A 17,624-nucleotide genomic window follows, 5' to 3' on the forward strand; every position below is an offset into this window, starting at 1 on the left:
GCGGCAAGGAGAGGACTCCCCTTACTGACAACGAGGGTTGAGATCTAGGGTCTAGGATTTAGGGGTATGCTAAGAGTTGCAGTCCCACTTCAAAAAGTGCGTGAGCCTCATCCTCTCTCTGACTACGGCCCTTCTAGTCGACAAAAACCTTAACCCGAGACCGCCAAGATGGGCTCAGATGCCGACAGCAGCAGCAGCAGCAGCTGCTGCTGTTGCTGCAGCAGCCTCGACAAGCCGTATTGCTAATCTACAAGGGGGAAGGGGGGGCGGGTAGTGCGGAATGCGCCACTCGGCAACATCCGTCCCGTTCGGTTGTTGCTGCTGCCTTCGAAGTCCACTCCACGCCGCTCTTGCTGCCGCTGAGGCTGGGGAGTTAGTCAGCAGCAGCGAAGGCTGCTGCGCTGCAGGGGCTGCAGCGTCACTCGCTTTCGAGCACGGTAATAACCCTCGAAATGGCGGCAGAAAGGGCAGAGAATGCCTGCCTAGGACTCCCCAGCCGTTGGGTGTAAACTGGAAGAGGGTCCAGCAGCTGCAGCAGCAGCCCTCGGAGAGCAGCAAACTCGGCTGCCGCTGCAGAGCTCACCAAGTCGGGGGGTGGCAGAAACTGTGCAGGTGTCAGAGCAGGCAGCAACTCGAGTCTCTCCCACACGGAAAGAGCAGCAGTGCCTCCGGGGTGAGATGCTGATGCTGCCGCCGTTGCTGCTGCTGATGCTGCAACATTTGCAGCCACTATTAGAGCAGCATTGGGGGCGACTGGATCCCAGACGCAACCATTGAGGTCTTCTGCCGCAGAACGCCCTGTAGAACGACGCTTGCTGCTTCCCCCAACAAAATACCGGCGGTCCTGTAGCTGTTGTTGCTGTTGTTGCTGTTGTTGTTGCAGTTGTTGCTGTTGCTGTTGTTGCTGTTGTTGGTGTGCTCTGCCGGCGCCGTTAGTAAATTGCAGATACAGGCGACTGTTCTCCTTTTCAGGCCAGTTGTTTTGGGTGTTCGTGGGTAGGAGAGTTGATGGAGGCTGCTGAAGCTGGAGGTTGTCAGGCTGGCTGCTGCTGCTGCCGCCGCTAGGGGTGAGATGATTTAAAGCGCCTGCGGCAACACTAAGGGCCGCTGCGGGATGCGGAATGGCGTTGCTCTGCATCCTGGTGAGGGCAGAAAAGCAGAGGCAACTGATGATCTGAGAGCGTTCGCAGAAGAGTTTGTTGACGTCTGTCGGCAGGAGCAGTTGCTGCAAGGCAGCAGAGTGCTGCCGCAGGAAGACGTTGTGGAGGCTCCGAGCGTCCAGAAGGTCGCAAAGAATGAATGCCAGAAGCTGCAACAGAGGATGACCGTTGCTGAGGCGGATGCCGTACTTGGTGTGCTCCTTAGCCGGAATGTCTCTTGGCACGCGGTGCTGGGGATAGAGAAAAAGCGGTTGAGGAGGCGGGGGTGCTCTCGCTGCGACTGCGGAAGTGCAGGGCCCAGAAGAGAGGAGACTGAACAGTCCAGGGGGAGACACTTTTGCTGGCGAAGGTGTAAGACTGGCGCTGTCTCGGGTGTTTGGGGAGAGCGTGAGACAGCGCGTGCTGCTGGTAGGACTCGAAGTTGCTGCAGTAGTGCAGCATGGAGACAGCTGGAACTGCTGTTGCTGCTGTTGCAGCAGCAAGAAGAGTTTCTTTTGCTGCAACTGCTGCTGCTGCGCGACCTCGTGCTGCTGCTGCAGCTGTTGCTGCTGCTGCTGGTGAGTCAGCTGCAGCTGCAGCTGCTGAAGCTCCCCCTGGCGGCAGTAATGCAGGAAGTTGCGCGGATCCGCCAGTCTCTTGAGGAGCGCCGCATGCGCAACCCCCTCCTTAAGGCCTGCCCGGACGAACTGCCCCAGCTGCTTGCTCTTGGCGAGAACTGCTAAAATGTAGGCGGCGAGAAGGGAAGGCACGTGAGGGCAAGAGTACACAACCTTTCGTCCACACGTCCAGTCGAGCAGCAGGGGGTCTACCGTGTCGAGAGAGAAGGGCGGAGAGAGGGAGCAGTCCAAGTCTATGGCGACAACACGGACTGTGGCGCGGGGATTCAGAAAGGCTTGCTGAGTCAGTTCCATGGCAGTCCTGCTTCTTCCCTTTGTGCTGCTTGCACTGGAGCTCCTTTGGCCGCTGCCACTCGATACTGGAGCCGCAGAACCCTCTCCGAGTTGCTGCGGGTGCACCACCTGGTCCTGGTCGGGGGGTACCTGGACGGAAACCAGGATGTTCTTAGGGTTGAAGTCGAAGGCGTAAAGATTCGCCTCTGCCGCGACGAATGCGAAGGCCTTTGTGACTTCCCTGCAGAGAAAGAGGAGACGGCGAGAAACTAGCGAGCGCTTCTGCCTGCGAAGCGCCCCCATCGGATCAATGCTTCTGTGAAAATGCCATATGAGAACAGTCAACTGACACGCGTCGGCAATGTGCTCCATGATATATCCACACACTTTGTTGCGGCGCAGAGGCTGCTGCTGTAAGGACACCGCGCTGGGAGACGAGGAAGCACTGTACCAGTCGCCCTCTATGTAGCATAGAGGGCGGCAGAAGTACCGCTGGTTCTTGCTGTTGCAGCTGCTCTGGCATTCCTCAGAAGTGCCAGCTCCTGCGGGGGGAGATACGGCGAATCGCTGCTGCTGCTGGGGGCCCTCTTCACGCAGAATCTCCTCCCCAGCTCTTGCCCCCGCAGCGGCTTGACGTCTCCTCAGCTGCTGCTGCACATGCAGACACTCCAGCCTCACCAAGTTTTCCCACCCCTGCCGGAGATACATGCACGCCGCCGCGTCGGACTGCAGCGCAAGCTTCAGAGCACAGAGCTTACCCCCCAGCTCAACGAGGAAGACATGGCCCATTGCACCGCTGCCCAATGGCTGTAAAAGCCGCAGCGTCGAGGTGTCTCCCCAGCTGCTGCGCCTCGGATTTTGCCAGTTACAGGCAGAAAAGCAGTCCTTGTCGGCTGCACGGGGGACGTGTGGCAGCAGCTGGTGCACAGCCACGTACGGATACTGATGCTGCTGTGCTGTTGGAACCGTTGAAGCAGCAGCACCCCCACTGCTGCCGCTTGGAGCAGACGCTCCGCGCCACAGGCGAGGCCCTTGCTGCTGGACGTGCTCTTGAGACACTTGCTTCAGCCTCAACTGTGCTGCAGCAGCAGCAGCAGCAGCAGCAGCAGCAGCAGCAGCATCGGCCCCTGTGGTGTGGGGTGAGGAGACTCTGGACGGACGCCTGCTAGACTGACGGCAGCCCATGCGGTCTTGCTGCTCTGCAGCAGCGGCTGCAGCAGCTGCTGCTGCTGCTGCCACAGCTGCCGCTGCTGCTGCTGCTCGTGGCGAAGCGGCAAGGCCCAGAGGTGGACAGCCACCTGACGCGATATGCTCTAAGTGCTGCTGCTGGCAGACAGTGGCGTTGGTTTCACAGCTGCTTTGCCGCTTGTGCTGCAACCGCTGATGCTGCTGCAGCTGGTGGAGGGAACGCGGTGTTTTGTCTACTGCGCAGGGCGAGAAAGGGCAGTCTTGTGCTGGCTCGAGCGTATGCTGCTGCAACAGGAGTGGGCAGCGCTCTAGTGCAACACGGTGACGCAGCTGTTGTTGGAACTGGTGCAGCTGGTGGAGCTGGGGATGGTGCGTGACACTTCTTTTTAGATGGTGCTGCTGCTGCTGCTGCTGCAGCAACTGGAGCTGCTGACAAATGCGCAAAGTTCTCAGGCTCGGAGCTTTGCTAATGCTGTCTACCTCCACCTCGGGGGCTGCTGTTGCATGCAGTAGCAGCTGTTGAGGCTGGCTGGGAGGAGAGGATCCCACAGACTCGGCCAAAGGAGTGAACGCCCCTTCCAAATCCTCCGCTGTTTGCTGCTGGGTACTGCTGTAGTGAGTTGAAGCAGTAGGGGGAGAGACAGCGTCTGGCAGTACAGCCGCAGCTGCGACTGCTGTGGGGTCAACTGGAACGCCTGCTGCTCCGCCGGAGCAATAGAGGCCGTAACGAGCGTTTGCTGCTGCAAAGCCACTGAGACGATTAATGCTATAGCGCGAAAGGTGCTGCTGTTGCTGCAGCACAGGGTCACCTTGCAAGGCTTGCGGCAGTAGAAGGCCTACCTGCGGTGCCTGTTGCTGTTGCTGCAGCTGCTGCCACTGCTGCTGCTGAAGGAGCTGAGCAGCCGGATGCTCTTTGGGGGCAGTCTGAGACACTTCTTTCAGCTCCTGCTGTTGCTGCTGGTGCTGCAGCAGCTGCTGATGCATCGTCGCGGCAACTGTGTCTTGCGGTGGACAAACCAGGGCCGTTGGGGGATGGCTGCCGCTGCAGTTGCGGTTGCTGCCATCAGCCTACACCCGCCTGCCCCTTCTGGCAACTGGATGCGTCCCCACGTCACAAGGAGGAAGGGTTTAGGATTGGTTCAGGGTGTCGGCCATGCTGCTTATACAGCGCCAGGAGAGCGAATTCGGAACTACCTGCAGCAAGAGCTGTAATAGAATTTGGGGTTTGAGCTGTACGTTTTTGGTTTCCTACGACACACAGCTGTTTGAAAGAGTTTTAGCCAACTGACACGGGGGGGGGCTCTCAAAGGCGGGAAAGATACGGTGTTTCTTTCCGAAAGGGGGGTAATGATATCTTCCAAGATATGTGCCCTGGCAGAGGCGATCGCAGACAAGCACTCAGAAAAAAGTCAAGAAAAAACAGCCAGAGACGAAAGTGCATCTGAGTTTCAAGGTAAGTATTTCATTGGCTGCTCGGCTTGCTGTGTTCAAGAGCTCCCGGTCGGTCGTTGTGGTCTTAGCGGGGGCGTGGTGTGGTCAGCCGGGTGGTTCTAAGGGGGGTGGTGTACTCCCACCAAATGATATGAGGCAATTTTCTATTTTTAGTTTTCTGACAGACACATACTTTGTAGCCACCTGATCAAATAGTCCCATTGTTCCCCTAAACTCGCAGGCGGGTCACATGTTACTACTGAGTCCAGTGGACACGTGCTGCCACTACGGGGTTTCTTACAGGATTCATTGAAGTGTACCTTGAACGCCGGACCCTATATTCAGGCAAAAAGCATTTCGAACTCTTTAAAAGGGAAAATTTCGTTGAAGATAGGAAACCGAGACTTGTCTGTACCACCCTCATTTATTATCTACTTCACGGATTGTTTCGTTCACACCCCAACAAACATGCAGTGAAACTCTGGAACCCATAAGTGGAGGGCTCCACACAGCATCGAATCACGTTGGTCTACGCCCATTGTTCTAGGGACTAGCCGATTCTGCTTGTACAATTCGCTCATGCTGACAGGTTTGAGGTCACCCGTCCCTCACTCGGCTCCGCTGCAGCTACCGGCAGACTGGACCTTATACCAGAGTATATTCATGTGTAGCCTCTATAATTGTGCAAAGACATAGCTGTAGGCTGCTATCGGGTTTTTAATGGCTGCATTTTGAGTAATCAAGAGCAACACACTTTGAGGGGGGACGTAAAGCTCCCTTCAGGGGCAATAGAAAAAGTTAAACTCCACGTGAGTTATCCTAAGTTATAAAGTATTGAGTGTTCTTGCAGAATCCGCTTCTCTTTTCCCTGTCGTTGCACCTCAGGGTTCCGGCGTGAGGGACAGTAACAGCTAGGGATGTGCGTCCTTACACCAACAAAAAGCCCTCCGTCCATTCACACTTAGTGTCACATTCCACCCTGCCTCCATGCACAGAACACCAACTTTTATAATTTTAGGCTCAGCTACTCTGCAATAAAGATGGTATGCGAACAGTCAAACTTGGCCGACTGTTCGTCATCATCTCCTTAAAATATGAAATCACTACCGTAGTAGGGAGCACCGATTTGAAGATTGGTCCGCTACACCTTAGACCTCGAAATTCGTTAGTTACTAAAAGAGGAAGGCAACAGGGTCCCAAGGGGTCAAACAGAAGGCGATACGCTGAACGCATGTGAGCTGGTGGGGATCCGGCTGGTACTAGAACCAAAATGCGCAAACTCTAGCTAGGCCCAGGCGCAACAAACGAGCAGAATCATATTTCTCTTAGATTCAGAGAGCTTTTCAGTCGTGACCCTGACAGGTGCAGGACACAATTTTTCAGCTTCCTAAATGCCTTTTGCACTTTTTTTGGGTTGCTCGAAGTTGAAGCAGTAATGCTCGGAACTACCATGCACCCTGACGCTTCTTGCACAGACCGAAAGTAGCACATCACAGACACAGTGCCCTGTCTAACCCGTCTACTGTGAAACAAATAATGCAATGCAATCTTATCCTCTACGCCAAGCGCGCAACAGCGAGTTCGTACCGGAACTTGCGTCCTAGATTCCCAGATTTTAATTCCCTGTCAGGGAGTGCGCGTTCGTTTGATTACGATTTATGGGTAGTTACAAGCTAAAATTCAACTGTATCACCTCAGTGTACAAGAGGGATTAAGAGATGCTATGACCACAATCATTGGTCAAAAGTCACTCTCCAAACAATGTGGAGTGTGCCACTGAAGAGCACAATCTCTGAGAGAAAGCATCGTTGCGGGCATGAACCAACTCTTAAAGCTGCGTCAAGACAGTGCGTACATAGAGAACACTGGTGTAACCACCTGTTTCGCATGGCTTTCTCGTCGTGTGAAAGCGCTGCACTTCTCCTTTCTCTCTCTGCAGCTGATTCTGTACCTGGCAAAATGAGGGCGACTGCCCAAACCTGCGAGCGTGCTATCGTCCAGCTACCTGCGTACTGAATGACTCTAGGAATGAAGCACCATTGAGTTATTGTGGCAGTGAGGGAGCTGCGTGTTCACGGACAAATGGGAAAGCCAGTAGTAAACTGGGAAGGCTTTCCTGAGGAGCTAGCTGGGTACGGACCAGCTAGTTGTAGCCTAGCTGGCTACTGGTCGACCAGGCAGACTTTACAAAAGCACAGTTCTCTATGGCTAGCAGAACACGTAGCCACCGATTTTTCAAGGGCACTGCATATGAAAAGTAAGCAGGCTCTTCCCTTTGGAGGTGCCAACTCGAACCGCTACGGACTTGAAGTTTACTAGAGCTCTTTAGGTAGCTACCTGTGTGGTTAACTACCACAACTGGCTATCTACTCTACAGTAAGTATGTTGTTCTCGTTGCCTCCAGTATCCAGCGCTGTTGGAGAGCCGTGGCAGCAGACCCACTCTCCATCAACGACCAGTTTGTAAGTGTACCTACAGCCACCAACGCACACAAACCCTGGACCGTTGAGCTAGGCACTGTGCGCGTTAAATTCATAAAGGGCAACAGCAAGCTCAGCCGCCATTCCTAGCAGAAAAAGCCTCACGAGAAGACGCAACCTACCTTCCCCCCTCTCTCCCCCACCCGCTAAAGCTGCGCCCCCCTCACCCCTTACACGTACTCTCCTGGGGGAAGCGCAAGGGAAATAGCAAAGGCTTGCACCGCGTTATCCCATGCCAGAGGCCGTCTAACTCTCCAGTCGTCGAAACTCCCTGCAAAAAAGCCGGAAATCTTGTGCTCTATTTTGCGCACAGGAACGACAGGGCAGACCAACCTTCCTACTTACGCGCCACCCTCCCTTCCTGCCTATTTTAAAAATAACGCCTGCATTAAAGACGGAAATAAGGCTTATGGCTTACCAGCAACGGCAACAGAGCGAGGCCTAGGCTTTCCCTGCGGAGGAATGTAGCGAATGGTCGATGGGAGCAGTTTCTTGTGAGCAGTTGGCTTGTGGCTGGCTGCTTTGTGGCTCGCCTTTTCTTCGGTGCTGCTTCTCCGGCTGCTGCTGCGACTTGCTGACTCAGGGGAGAGTGTTGTCTCGCCCTCGCTTGTGCTGCTGCTGCTGCTGGTATGTTCGTGCTGCTTGGCTCTAGAGCGCCTCCTCTTAGAGGCCGTGGAGGAAGGGAGCTCCCAGAATTCTGCTGCTGCTTCAGCTTGCTTCTGCAGAAGCAGGTGCTGCTTCTCAGGATCTTGGCTCATGAGCTTTCCCCATCCACAGCCAGTTGGGCTGGAAACTCCTACAGCTGCCGCAGCCAGCTGTTCCTTCCTCTTGCGCCACGCCCCTTCAGACCACTCCGGAAGGGAGTTGTAGATTTGCTGCACCTGCATGCGCGGAGCATTTCTGCAGGTTGCATGCGCTAGGCTGCGGCTAGCAGCGGAGCAGCGGCTGTCGCACACTTGCCGTGGTCATGTGTGAGTGCTCAGACGCGCAGCAGCCAGGGGCACTAAAGGGATTTTCTACTCCCACCGACACCTCTCCACACACACAGAATAAGGCATGCTGAATGCGGCAGCAAGACAAGGCGCCTAACGAGCTACGCAGTCAGTCCGCAAGCCAGTCGAGAGGAGGGCAGGCTGCTGCGTGAACGTCTCCACATACCTTGTTTTCGTTGATCGGCATCTTGTTTCTGAGCCGCGCGAACTCACACAGCCATGCCCAGCTGCTGGCCTCACAGCTCACCACAGACTGCCTCGCTAGCCGCCGCAGCAAGGCATACTTCTCCTTGTCGCTGTGAACACACCGCGAACCACCCCACAACGCCGAACCCAAACAGTTTTGCGAATACGTTTCAAAGGAATGCAGCCGCTTTTTTCGATGTGGAGTGCGCACTGAAGGCTCAGGCCTCGGCGTTTCGTAATGCAGAATAGCAGCCTCAAGTCAGTGGGGAGAATGGCGCAGAGAACGTCGTCGGGATTGGTGCGAGATGCAAAAAGAAGGATCTTTAGACGCGCATTTCGCACCGGCGAATGGAGGTTCACGGTTAGGAGAGGGTTTAGGGCACACATACTCGAAGACACGAATAGCCCTCTCTATTGCATAAAGCAAGTCGCCTGAAGTGTAGCTCATGAAGCAGAAACCATTTCCCTTTCCCGTCGAAGGCACAAACTCAACAACCGTGTCCTTAAGGCCTCCCGTGTGAAAGGCTGTACGCAGAAGAGAACCCAAACTCTTTTCGCCCAAAAGCGTCACTTCGCAAACGCAGACTAAGGCGGCATAGCGCTCCTAGAGAGGAAACGGAGAAGAAGGGAGAGGGAGGGAGGCAAAAGGGGAGAAGAAGGTGGGAAAGAAGAAGGTGGGAAAGAAGAAGGTGGGAAAGAAGAAGGCAGTCTCCTAAACCGCGCAAGTGCGGGGTGGCCAGCGAGTGAGTCTGGTTGGAAAGAGTATTACCGATGACGGGAGTGCCGGATATAAAGAATTCGTGCTGAACAATGCCACCTGGCTCGAAAGCTGACGGCATCAAACCAAAGTCTGCGCCGTAATTCACGTGGGCACCTGAGAAAAAACGAATACCAACCTTCATAGAGGCTGCGGCTTATGCAGGTTCTCCAGAACGGATCGACATGAGCCTCAAAGAAAAACGTGTGGCCTACAAACACGGCAACCGACTGAAGGCGTTCAGAATGGCGCAGAAAAACGAAGCTTCTGACGCCTAAAGATGTTATCTAAAACGTTCTGCAATTCTAAGAATTCTGAGCTTGCCTTTGGTGAAGAACTCGTTCGGATCTGCCCAAAAGCTCTGCGGATATTTCCAGCGCAGCTCCATCATTTTTGAGGCACACCTGGAGAACTCACACTCGCAACAACGTCCTCGCCGCTTACCGCTGCACTGCCTCTCGCACTGCCACCAAGCCACGTTCCATCATAAGAGCACATGCTCTGCGTCTCTGAGCGAAAATCGCTATCCCTTTGACCCCAAAATACATAGACACCGCGACACCCTCGCTACCTCGCAGCATATCCGTCTTTCCAGTTGGCCATGCCGCCAAGGAGCAACTGCACTCTTCCCCTGTGTTTCGTGATGAGCGTTTCCGCGGCTTCCAGAATCAAGTGCACACCTGTGTACAGACAGTGCAGCAGCAGCAGCAGCAGGCGAGCGCGTTGAGAAGCATGTCCTCCCCCCTCATAGCAGCCCAGCACCAAACGTCGAGAGGTGGTATACGCCTGCACGCGAGAAGGCCTCTCTGACAGCAGCTACAAGACAGCAGCTGCGCATGCTGTTCATGTAGCACAGCAGCAGCGCATGCCAATTATACAAAAATGCAGCACGCAGTGCCCAAGGAAGGGCCAGTTTCGTCGATTAAAGCCCCAAAAATCACACATCTGACGGAAAGGGCTGTGCGTCGGCAACAGCAGCAGCAGCAGCATGCAATGCACCGTTAGTGCCCACCCTTCTGTTGCGTGATTCTGCCAATAAACGCAAAGATAGGGATCGAGTCATCCCCGTGCTGCATTCCAAAGTACTCGCGCTGGAGCGCTGCCTTGGCCTCATAGTGATCCTTAAATCCCAGAGCAGCAATCGCATCCAGCCGGCGCTGCATGCAAACACAAGCAGACGTAGCCTGATGCGGCTGAGGACGCGCGGCGGCTTTTCTTGCACCAATAGCGGAAGCAGAACGCTGCAAGTGCTGCTGCGTTTCTTCTGAAAAAAGGATTCTAGCGGCTAAGGCTTTTTGGTGGGCAAACCTGAATGGGGATGCCATTGGGCACGGCGAAGGGATTCGAGTGCCTGCGAAGAAGAGGAGCCAAGGGGGAGTTTTGAGCTCTGCCCTCGCCTTCTTGTAGAAGCTCGGAACGGTACGAAGGAGACACAGTGCCCCACGTATCGCACTGCAGCAAGACGCATCTGCGGCAGAAATACCGCTCACACACATGGTCAGTGATGCTCAGACACCCTCATGGCCTAAGAGACGCTATGTCTTGCAACGAGTGACGAGGCACTGCAGAAGAGGCTCGATAAGCGCGAAGGCAGAAGGCAAAAGGCACGCAGAGAAACATAAAAGAAACGCAGAGAAGGACAACAAAGACAGAAAACAGACACGCAGCGAAATACTGAAGAAATGCAGAGAAGCACAACAAAGACAGAAAACAGACACGCAGCAAAATACTGAAGAAATGCAGAGAAGCACAACAAAGACAGAAAACAGACACGCAGCAAAATACTGAAGAAATGCAGAGAAGTACAACAAAGACAGAAAGCAGACACGCAGCGAAATACTGAAGAAATGCAGAGAAGTACAACAAAGACAGAAAGCAGACACGCAGCAAAATACTGAAGAAATGCAGAGAAGGACAACAAAGACAGAAAACAGACACGCAGCAAAATACTGAAGAAATGCAGAGAAGTACAACAAAGACAGAAAGCAGACACGCAGCGAAATACTCAAGAAAAAGGCGCATGAGGAAAAGGGCCAGATTCTACCTCGAGGGGTTTACAACGTGATTATGCCAAAGGGGATCGACGAGTAGCTCTGTGGGTAGCTGATGGAGCCAGTGGACGTCTTCTCTCTTGTTCATGTATATCCTCCCTACAAGTGCAACAATACAGCTGGAAAATCGCCCCTGAATTCCCCTTGTACACCCCTGCACAGCTTCCCGCAGATGCGAAAGCGCCGGGGAAAGAGGAACCTTCGACTGGAAATTCTGCAAACACTGAGATCTCTGCGTCGAGCTGTCCAGTCCTGTAGCCTCGGCTCGCGCTGAAAAGCGCGAGGGAGGGCTGGCTAGCCTCAGGAAACTAAAGATTTTTCTGACTCAACTGCTCGAGGAGAGGAAGGTTGGGCTGCTCCCCAGCTAGCTCTCTCGATCAAAAAGATTAGCCTACCTTCGTAGTTGGGGTCCAGGTTGTGAATGATGTGGAAGAAAGTTGTATTTTCAAAGGTACTGCCAAAGAATCCATTCTTGGCATATGCTGGTATCAGGGAAGTTGGCCAGTCGTTGGTTACTATCAACTGACACATAAGCACATATATATGTACATACACCCCTGCCTACATGCCCTTATACATACTTGCATGCACTTTTATTTACAGGCCCACATACATATTCAAGTACTTCCGTACATGCATTTGTGTATACATATATGCATGCATGCATATATATATATATATCATTACTTTAGCGGCTTAAATCCCGGAAAAAAGGAGATAGAGTGCCTTCTGAACGCCACGAACGCCTGTGCCGCGGGGCAGAGTGCGCTGAGGCTCCCGACTAACAAATATAAAAAAAGACTCTGCGGCACATATTTTAAAGAATTCTTCAGCCCTATGATGACTTTAAAACATCCGGAAAATAAGGACGAACTTGCGGGATGATGCGTTCGTGGCAGAGAAGTTCGAGAGCGCCCTTCGCAAAAGTCACGAGCATTCTGAGGCCACAAAAAAAGGATTTCAAGAATCTTTCACAAGCCTTGGTTCCCTTTCCAATGGTCACTTTCTACCCCGTTTCTCGCCGCTTGAAGCATAGAGGCAGCCGCGAACTTGTGGTGTGCAGTTTGGACCTGATGGCGTCAACTCCGTAGAACTCCGGGTATGGCTGTGGGAAAATAGACGCGTGGTGGATAAAATACAGCTGCACCTTTTTCACTACGCAGCCACGGTGGATGCCTGTAGCGCAAAACATAGAGACATATATGTATATATATATTATACATATCTGTATCAAAATATATCAATAGATATAGCACTGCTTTTGCCCCACAAACCCAGCAGCTAGGCCGCACAGGCTGCACACAGGATAGCGGCAGCGTCTGTCGATACAGGGAGCATTATGGCGCTTTCAGACTTATTATGGCGTTGTTGTAAGGAACAGGGTTAAGCTTTGGTGCAATTCTCCCCAAGGTTTCACGAAGGTTTACCCAGCTTGATGAACTCTCCGCCAACGTGGACCTCAACGTTGAAGGCATGCGAAATGCCGTCCTTCTCCAGATAGCCTCTTTCTCCCCGCCTGATGACACATCATGCACATGCCTCTGGATCGTGTGAACGGTCTCAGCCTTCGCGCAACAGCCTCTCAACGAGGAAGCGCACACTGCAGGCTGCCATAAGGTTCGAGGCTTAAGATTCTGAGAAGGTCTTGCCTATTCCTTTCATAGTAGGGAGAAATGACGATCACCTCCTGGCCGAACTCCTGAGGATGGATAAATCGTCATGAAGATGATGCTCCAAAACAGCGCACTCATCATGAGGGATCCCCCAGAAGCCACACTGCAATAGAAGACACCCTAAAACTTCCCCTAGTCCCATGCCGCGCGGGGGAGGCTGCTACAGCCTGCCACGACAGATCTCAGAAACATGCTTTCTATCCGGAGATCAGTGCGAGACGTACTGTCGCAAGAGTAGTGGAGAGCTCGTCTACCATCACCCCAAGTCCTCCCACCGTTGACCACTTCCCAAGTTCAGGAGCTACAAATACGAGCGGCGATAGCGTATTACTCCTCAGAACCTGAGCCGTACACCGCCTCAAAAATCCGACACTAATTCATGAGATAACGGCCTCTGATCATCAAGGGACACCCTCGTTTCTGCTAATAATCGAAAACTAAAAACATGCAGAACGCAGAGGCACTCCAATGCGAAACATATAGGCAACTTAATGCAAAAGACAGGCAACTCAATGCGAAACATACAGGCAACTTAATGCAAAACATATAGCCAACTTAATGCGAAACACATTGGCAACCTAATGCGAAAGACAGGCACCTTAATGCGAAAGACAGGCAATCCAATGCGAAAGACAGGAAAATAATGCGAAAACAGGCAATCCAATGCGAAAAACAGGCAATCCAATGCGAAAGACAGTCAATCCAATGCGGAAGACAGGAAAATTAATGCGGAAGACAGGCAATCCAATGCGAAAGACAGGAAAATTAATGCAAAACACAGGCAACTTATTGCGAAAAACAGGCAATTCAATGCGAAAAACAGGCAATCCAATGCGAAAGACAGGCAAATTAATGCAAAAAACAGGCAACTTAATGCGAAACATATAGGCACTCCAATGCGAAACATATAGGCAACTTAGTGCGAAAGACAGGCAACCTAACGCAAAACACAAGCAACTTAACGCGAAAGACAGGCAATCCAACGCGAAAAAAACAGGCGACTTCATGCAAAACACAGGCAACTTAATGCGAAACATACAGGCAACTTAAACGACCAGGTGTTTGGACAGCTGCCGTTCCAGCGCATGTTGCAGCCGTTCTCTATTAACCAAAAGCCCTGAGCCTTACCTCGTTTGCAAGCACAAGACCTCCGGTGGGAGCTGCGGAACCTACTGGAACGCTTTCACCCTCAATTAATCTCCGAAGACGCGCAAAGAATGAGCATGCTAAAAGCCACAAGCGAGCACACACGCATACATGCACATACATGCACATACACATACATACATACATATACACATACATACACAAAAGCACATATATATTTATGTATTCACATAGAAGCAAACACAATATATAAACACATATACACTTAGGCTCATAAGCACACACATACATAAATATACATACAGATGGATACCCCAAACTCTGTCATGGACCCTGCAACACGCGCAGGCGGCTTTTGGGTGCAAGCACTCGGAGCGTTTCGTTTTAAAGACAGCCAGTTGTCGGCAGCCTTTTTTCACGGCACCGTCTGGAGCGTTCGCTTGCAAACAGGCGCGCACTATCATAGCCCTCAGAAAGCTGCTGCGTGGGGTGAGTGGTGAGCGGCGTGTTTGCTATACGCTGTGAGAGCACTCGCGAGGCTGCGTATATCCTGTCTCACCGAGCATCCCGTCTTTTGCGAACAGCTTGGATTCAACGCAAATATCGAACAAGGAGAGCTTGTTCCTTGCGAGCAGAGGTCCCGCTTCCTGGTGCTCTTCTTCGGCGATCTGCTGTTGACGCTGCTGCAGCATCCATTCTTGGGAGTTTCTGCAGGCTGCCCATGGCCAGCTGTCGAAATCACTGCGAGGATCTTCTGTGACGAGTTCAGCATTGTCGAGAGAAGAGAAAAAGCAGATTTCAGCGTCTCTTTCTGATGCGGATGGTGCCTGGGGTCCGTTGCTCCTTGGACTGCCACGACCTCGCAGAGGCTGTTGCTTGCCTTGCCAATCGTTGAGTTGAAGCTGCATTTGCTGATGGTAGTGATGCTGCTGCTGCGGGGGGTAGTAGTGGTAGTGATGCTGCTGCTGGGGGTAGTAGTGGTAGGGGTGCTGCTGCTGCTGGTGCTGGTGCTGCTGGTGCTGCTGGTGCTGGTGCTGCTGGTGCTGCTGGTGCTGCTGCTGCTGCCTCGCTGCTGCCGCTGCTGCCTGGTGCTGCAGCAGGCGGGCTCGGTAATCAAGAGCGTAGCTGAGAAGCTCTAGCAGATCCGCAAGATTGTCGAGCGCGAAGCACTCTCTTAAGGTCCGTTCCTCCCGCTGCTGCTCTTGCAGAGGCGCAGCTGCGCGATGCAGGAGCTCAAGAATGAGATTTCCGTGAGGCTTTCGTGGACGGGTGAAGGCCTTTCGGAAAGCGCCAGAGTCTTCGACGGTCTCTAAGCCTAGTGCCGTTGCCGAGAGGCAGTTTTGGCTGCCGTCGCTGCCCAATGAGAGGCTTCCCGCGAAAGCGAAGACGGGGAGGGAAGGGGCTTGGTGCCGCATGCGCCGCAGCAGCACTTCGAGGCGGAGCAGGGACCCGCAGAAGAGCGAAGCGTAGAGAGGCGGCATGCATAAGAGGCACTCGGGAGCGGCGGGAGCGGCGAAAGTCTCGTCCCCCTTCTCCTCCTGCGCAGTGTCTCTGGCCGCTCCCGAGTCTGCCGTTTTGTCGCTTCGCGAAAACTCGAGGGATTCCGAGTTCGAGGGTGTCTCTTCTGGCCTCTTGCTGTGCCTGGGAGAATCGGGGGGAGTCGTTGGCGCGAGCGCGGGATAGGCTGCGCTGCTGTCGCCTGCTGCCGAGAAGCTGCCGACAGCGAGGGCAGGCGCAGAGGGGTTCCTCGAGAGACGGGCAGCTGCAGTCGCCTCAGAGTCTGCTGCTGCAGAGAGCAGCGTCAAGAAGGAAGGAGGTCTGCCTTCCGATAGCTGCACCTGCACGGTGCATGCAGCGGCAAAGGCCTCTGACACGCGACGTCGAAAGCTCTGCGCCGCATGCAGAGCAGCAAGAGCCACTCCTCCCGCAGCCTGCTCCTCCGGTGGGAGCGACAGACCCACAGAAAGCGAGAGATGCAACGGAGGTCGCATGTCTACCATCGGCAGCAGCCGAAAAGCTCTGCAAAAGGAGGAGAAGGGAGGCAGCGGAGGCAGTGGCAGCGGCTGCTCTAGCAGCTCCTGCAACGACACAAGATTCGACAGAATGTTGCCGTCCACTCTCCACTCGTCAGAGCCGAAGGGGGCGGCAACGCTGCTGCTGCCGCTGCTGCTGCTGCTCCTGCTGCCGCAGAAAGCGCAGCCGCAACACGCTGGAGAGGCCTCGTTCTTCCGCAGCAAAAAGTTGGAGGCAAAGGTGCCGTAAAAACGAGAGCACGTGCACCCCATGAGGTCGCAGTAGCGCAGTGCGAAGCGCCTGCAGTGGCACCAGCAGCGCATGTGCATGGGAGAGGCGAGTCTTGCCGATTCGTGCATGCACGCACGAAAAAAAGGCCTCACGACGGGAGGTCGTACTTTTCTGGGAGGGGCAGACGCTGGAAGAAGGGTACGAGGGGATGCAGCAGCAGGCGCTTATCGGAAATCGTCTGAGAGGTAAAGTTCAACACGAAGAGACACAGCACATGGCGCCCCTGCAGAATAAGCGCTTCCCGTTGGTGCCTTTCTGGCGGCACGAGCTGCTGGGGAGGCTTCTGAGGCAGCAGCAGCAGCACGTCCTGCTGCTGCTGCTGCTGCTGCTTGGAAGTAAAAACCTTGCTTGCAAGGAAGGAGGCTTGATCCAGCAGCTCGTCTCTGTCGATTCTGGCAAACGCCACGACGGGGCCGTCAGGCGTGCCTTGCTGCTGCTGCTGCAGCTCCTCCGCCTCTGTGTTGCTGCTGCTGCTGCAAGAATTCCAATCCGAGCTGCTGCGAACACTGCCGCATACAGAGACAGCCGTCTGCACGCTCCGGCGCTCGCTGACACCGTTCGGGCTGCTTTTGCTGCTGCTGCTGCTGCTGCTGCTGCTGGTGCTGCTGCGACGACGACGCTGCTGCTGACTCCGCCGGCGGCGCGAACGAAGGGCTGATCCTAAGACGGTGAGAAGGCTGCCTGGACGTCGACTGACGCTTTGTGAGTCCGCAACAGCAACAGGTGAGAGCGCAGCAGCAGCAGCGGGAGCAGCAGCAGCAGTAGTAGTGGCAGCAGGAGCAGCACTACTACTGCTGCCCGCGCCTGCCGTGAGTTGCGTTGTTTCTGCGGCATTGAATCCTTTTCTGTACCGGTTGGAGCTGTGCCGCAGCTGCTTTTGCTGGTGCGTTCGAGTGCTGCTACTGCCCTTCTTGCTGCGACGCTGCTGCTGCCGATTGTACAACGCCAGCAGCGGCCTTCCTTGAGGATCAATCAGCTCTAAAGGCACCAAGGCACCCCGCCGAATGCACGTTTCCTGACTTCTGAGTTCGCGAAGACGCGCATACCGCGAGGCAATCGACGACAGGGGAGCTGCAGCAGACAGCGGCAGCAGTTGCGTGTTACGCGCGTATGTACCCGGGAAAAACCCTTTAAAAGCAGCGGCTAGGAAAAGGTGGAAGCGGAGAAAAAGAGAAACAAAAGGGCAAAACAGCAAATCGGTGAGCATTCATAAGAGGACTCCTCCTCCCTGCCTCACCTCCGCCATTCCCCCTTTCTTGCTCTCTCTCTCCCTCTCTCTCTCTCTCTCTCTTTCTCCTTTCCGTTCTCTGCCCTCACTCGCCCCTTGTCCCTGCCTCTGGTTTATATGCGAGTGCGTAGGCTATGTGTCGTTCATAACGCACACCTAATTAGAGTCGACGACCTT

General features: G+C 54.1%; 2 protein-coding genes across 2 annotated transcripts; both read right to left on the reverse strand.

The window, feature by feature from the left end:
• Positions 1-418: 418 nt before the first annotated feature.
• On the reverse strand, positions 419-4,222 carry LOC113147169. The gene is given in 4 exon segments (XM_026336793.1): positions 419-1,139; positions 1,387-1,523; positions 1,674-1,754; positions 1,757-4,222. Coding segments are annotated over 4 exon segments (3,405 nt in total).
• A 2,813-nt stretch (positions 4,223-7,035) lies between these two features.
• Positions 7,036-16,270, reverse strand: LOC34618951 (the record flags this gene model as incomplete). Its single annotated transcript, XM_026336794.1, has 23 exons — positions 7,036-7,141; positions 7,330-7,420; positions 7,568-8,030; positions 8,308-8,437; positions 8,717-8,852; positions 9,097-9,201; positions 9,409-9,488; positions 9,656-9,764; positions 10,097-10,241; positions 10,393-10,552; positions 11,129-11,234; positions 11,531-11,657; positions 12,010-12,073; positions 12,206-12,311; positions 12,563-12,651; positions 12,911-12,975; positions 13,033-13,149; positions 13,937-14,034; positions 14,475-14,815; positions 14,957-15,283; positions 15,410-15,753; positions 15,851-15,932; positions 16,126-16,270. Coding segments are annotated over 23 exons (3,536 nt in total), but the record flags the coding sequence as incomplete, so codon positions are not given.
• Positions 16,271-17,624: the final 1,354 nt, after the last annotated feature.

This window comes from Cyclospora cayetanensis, unplaced genomic scaffold, assembly GCF_002999335.1.
Source record: "Cyclospora cayetanensis isolate NF1_C8 unplaced genomic scaffold, CcayRef3 CcayRef3_contig_148, whole genome shotgun sequence".
NCBI lineage: Eukaryota > Apicomplexa > Conoidasida > Eucoccidiorida > Eimeriidae > Cyclospora > Cyclospora cayetanensis.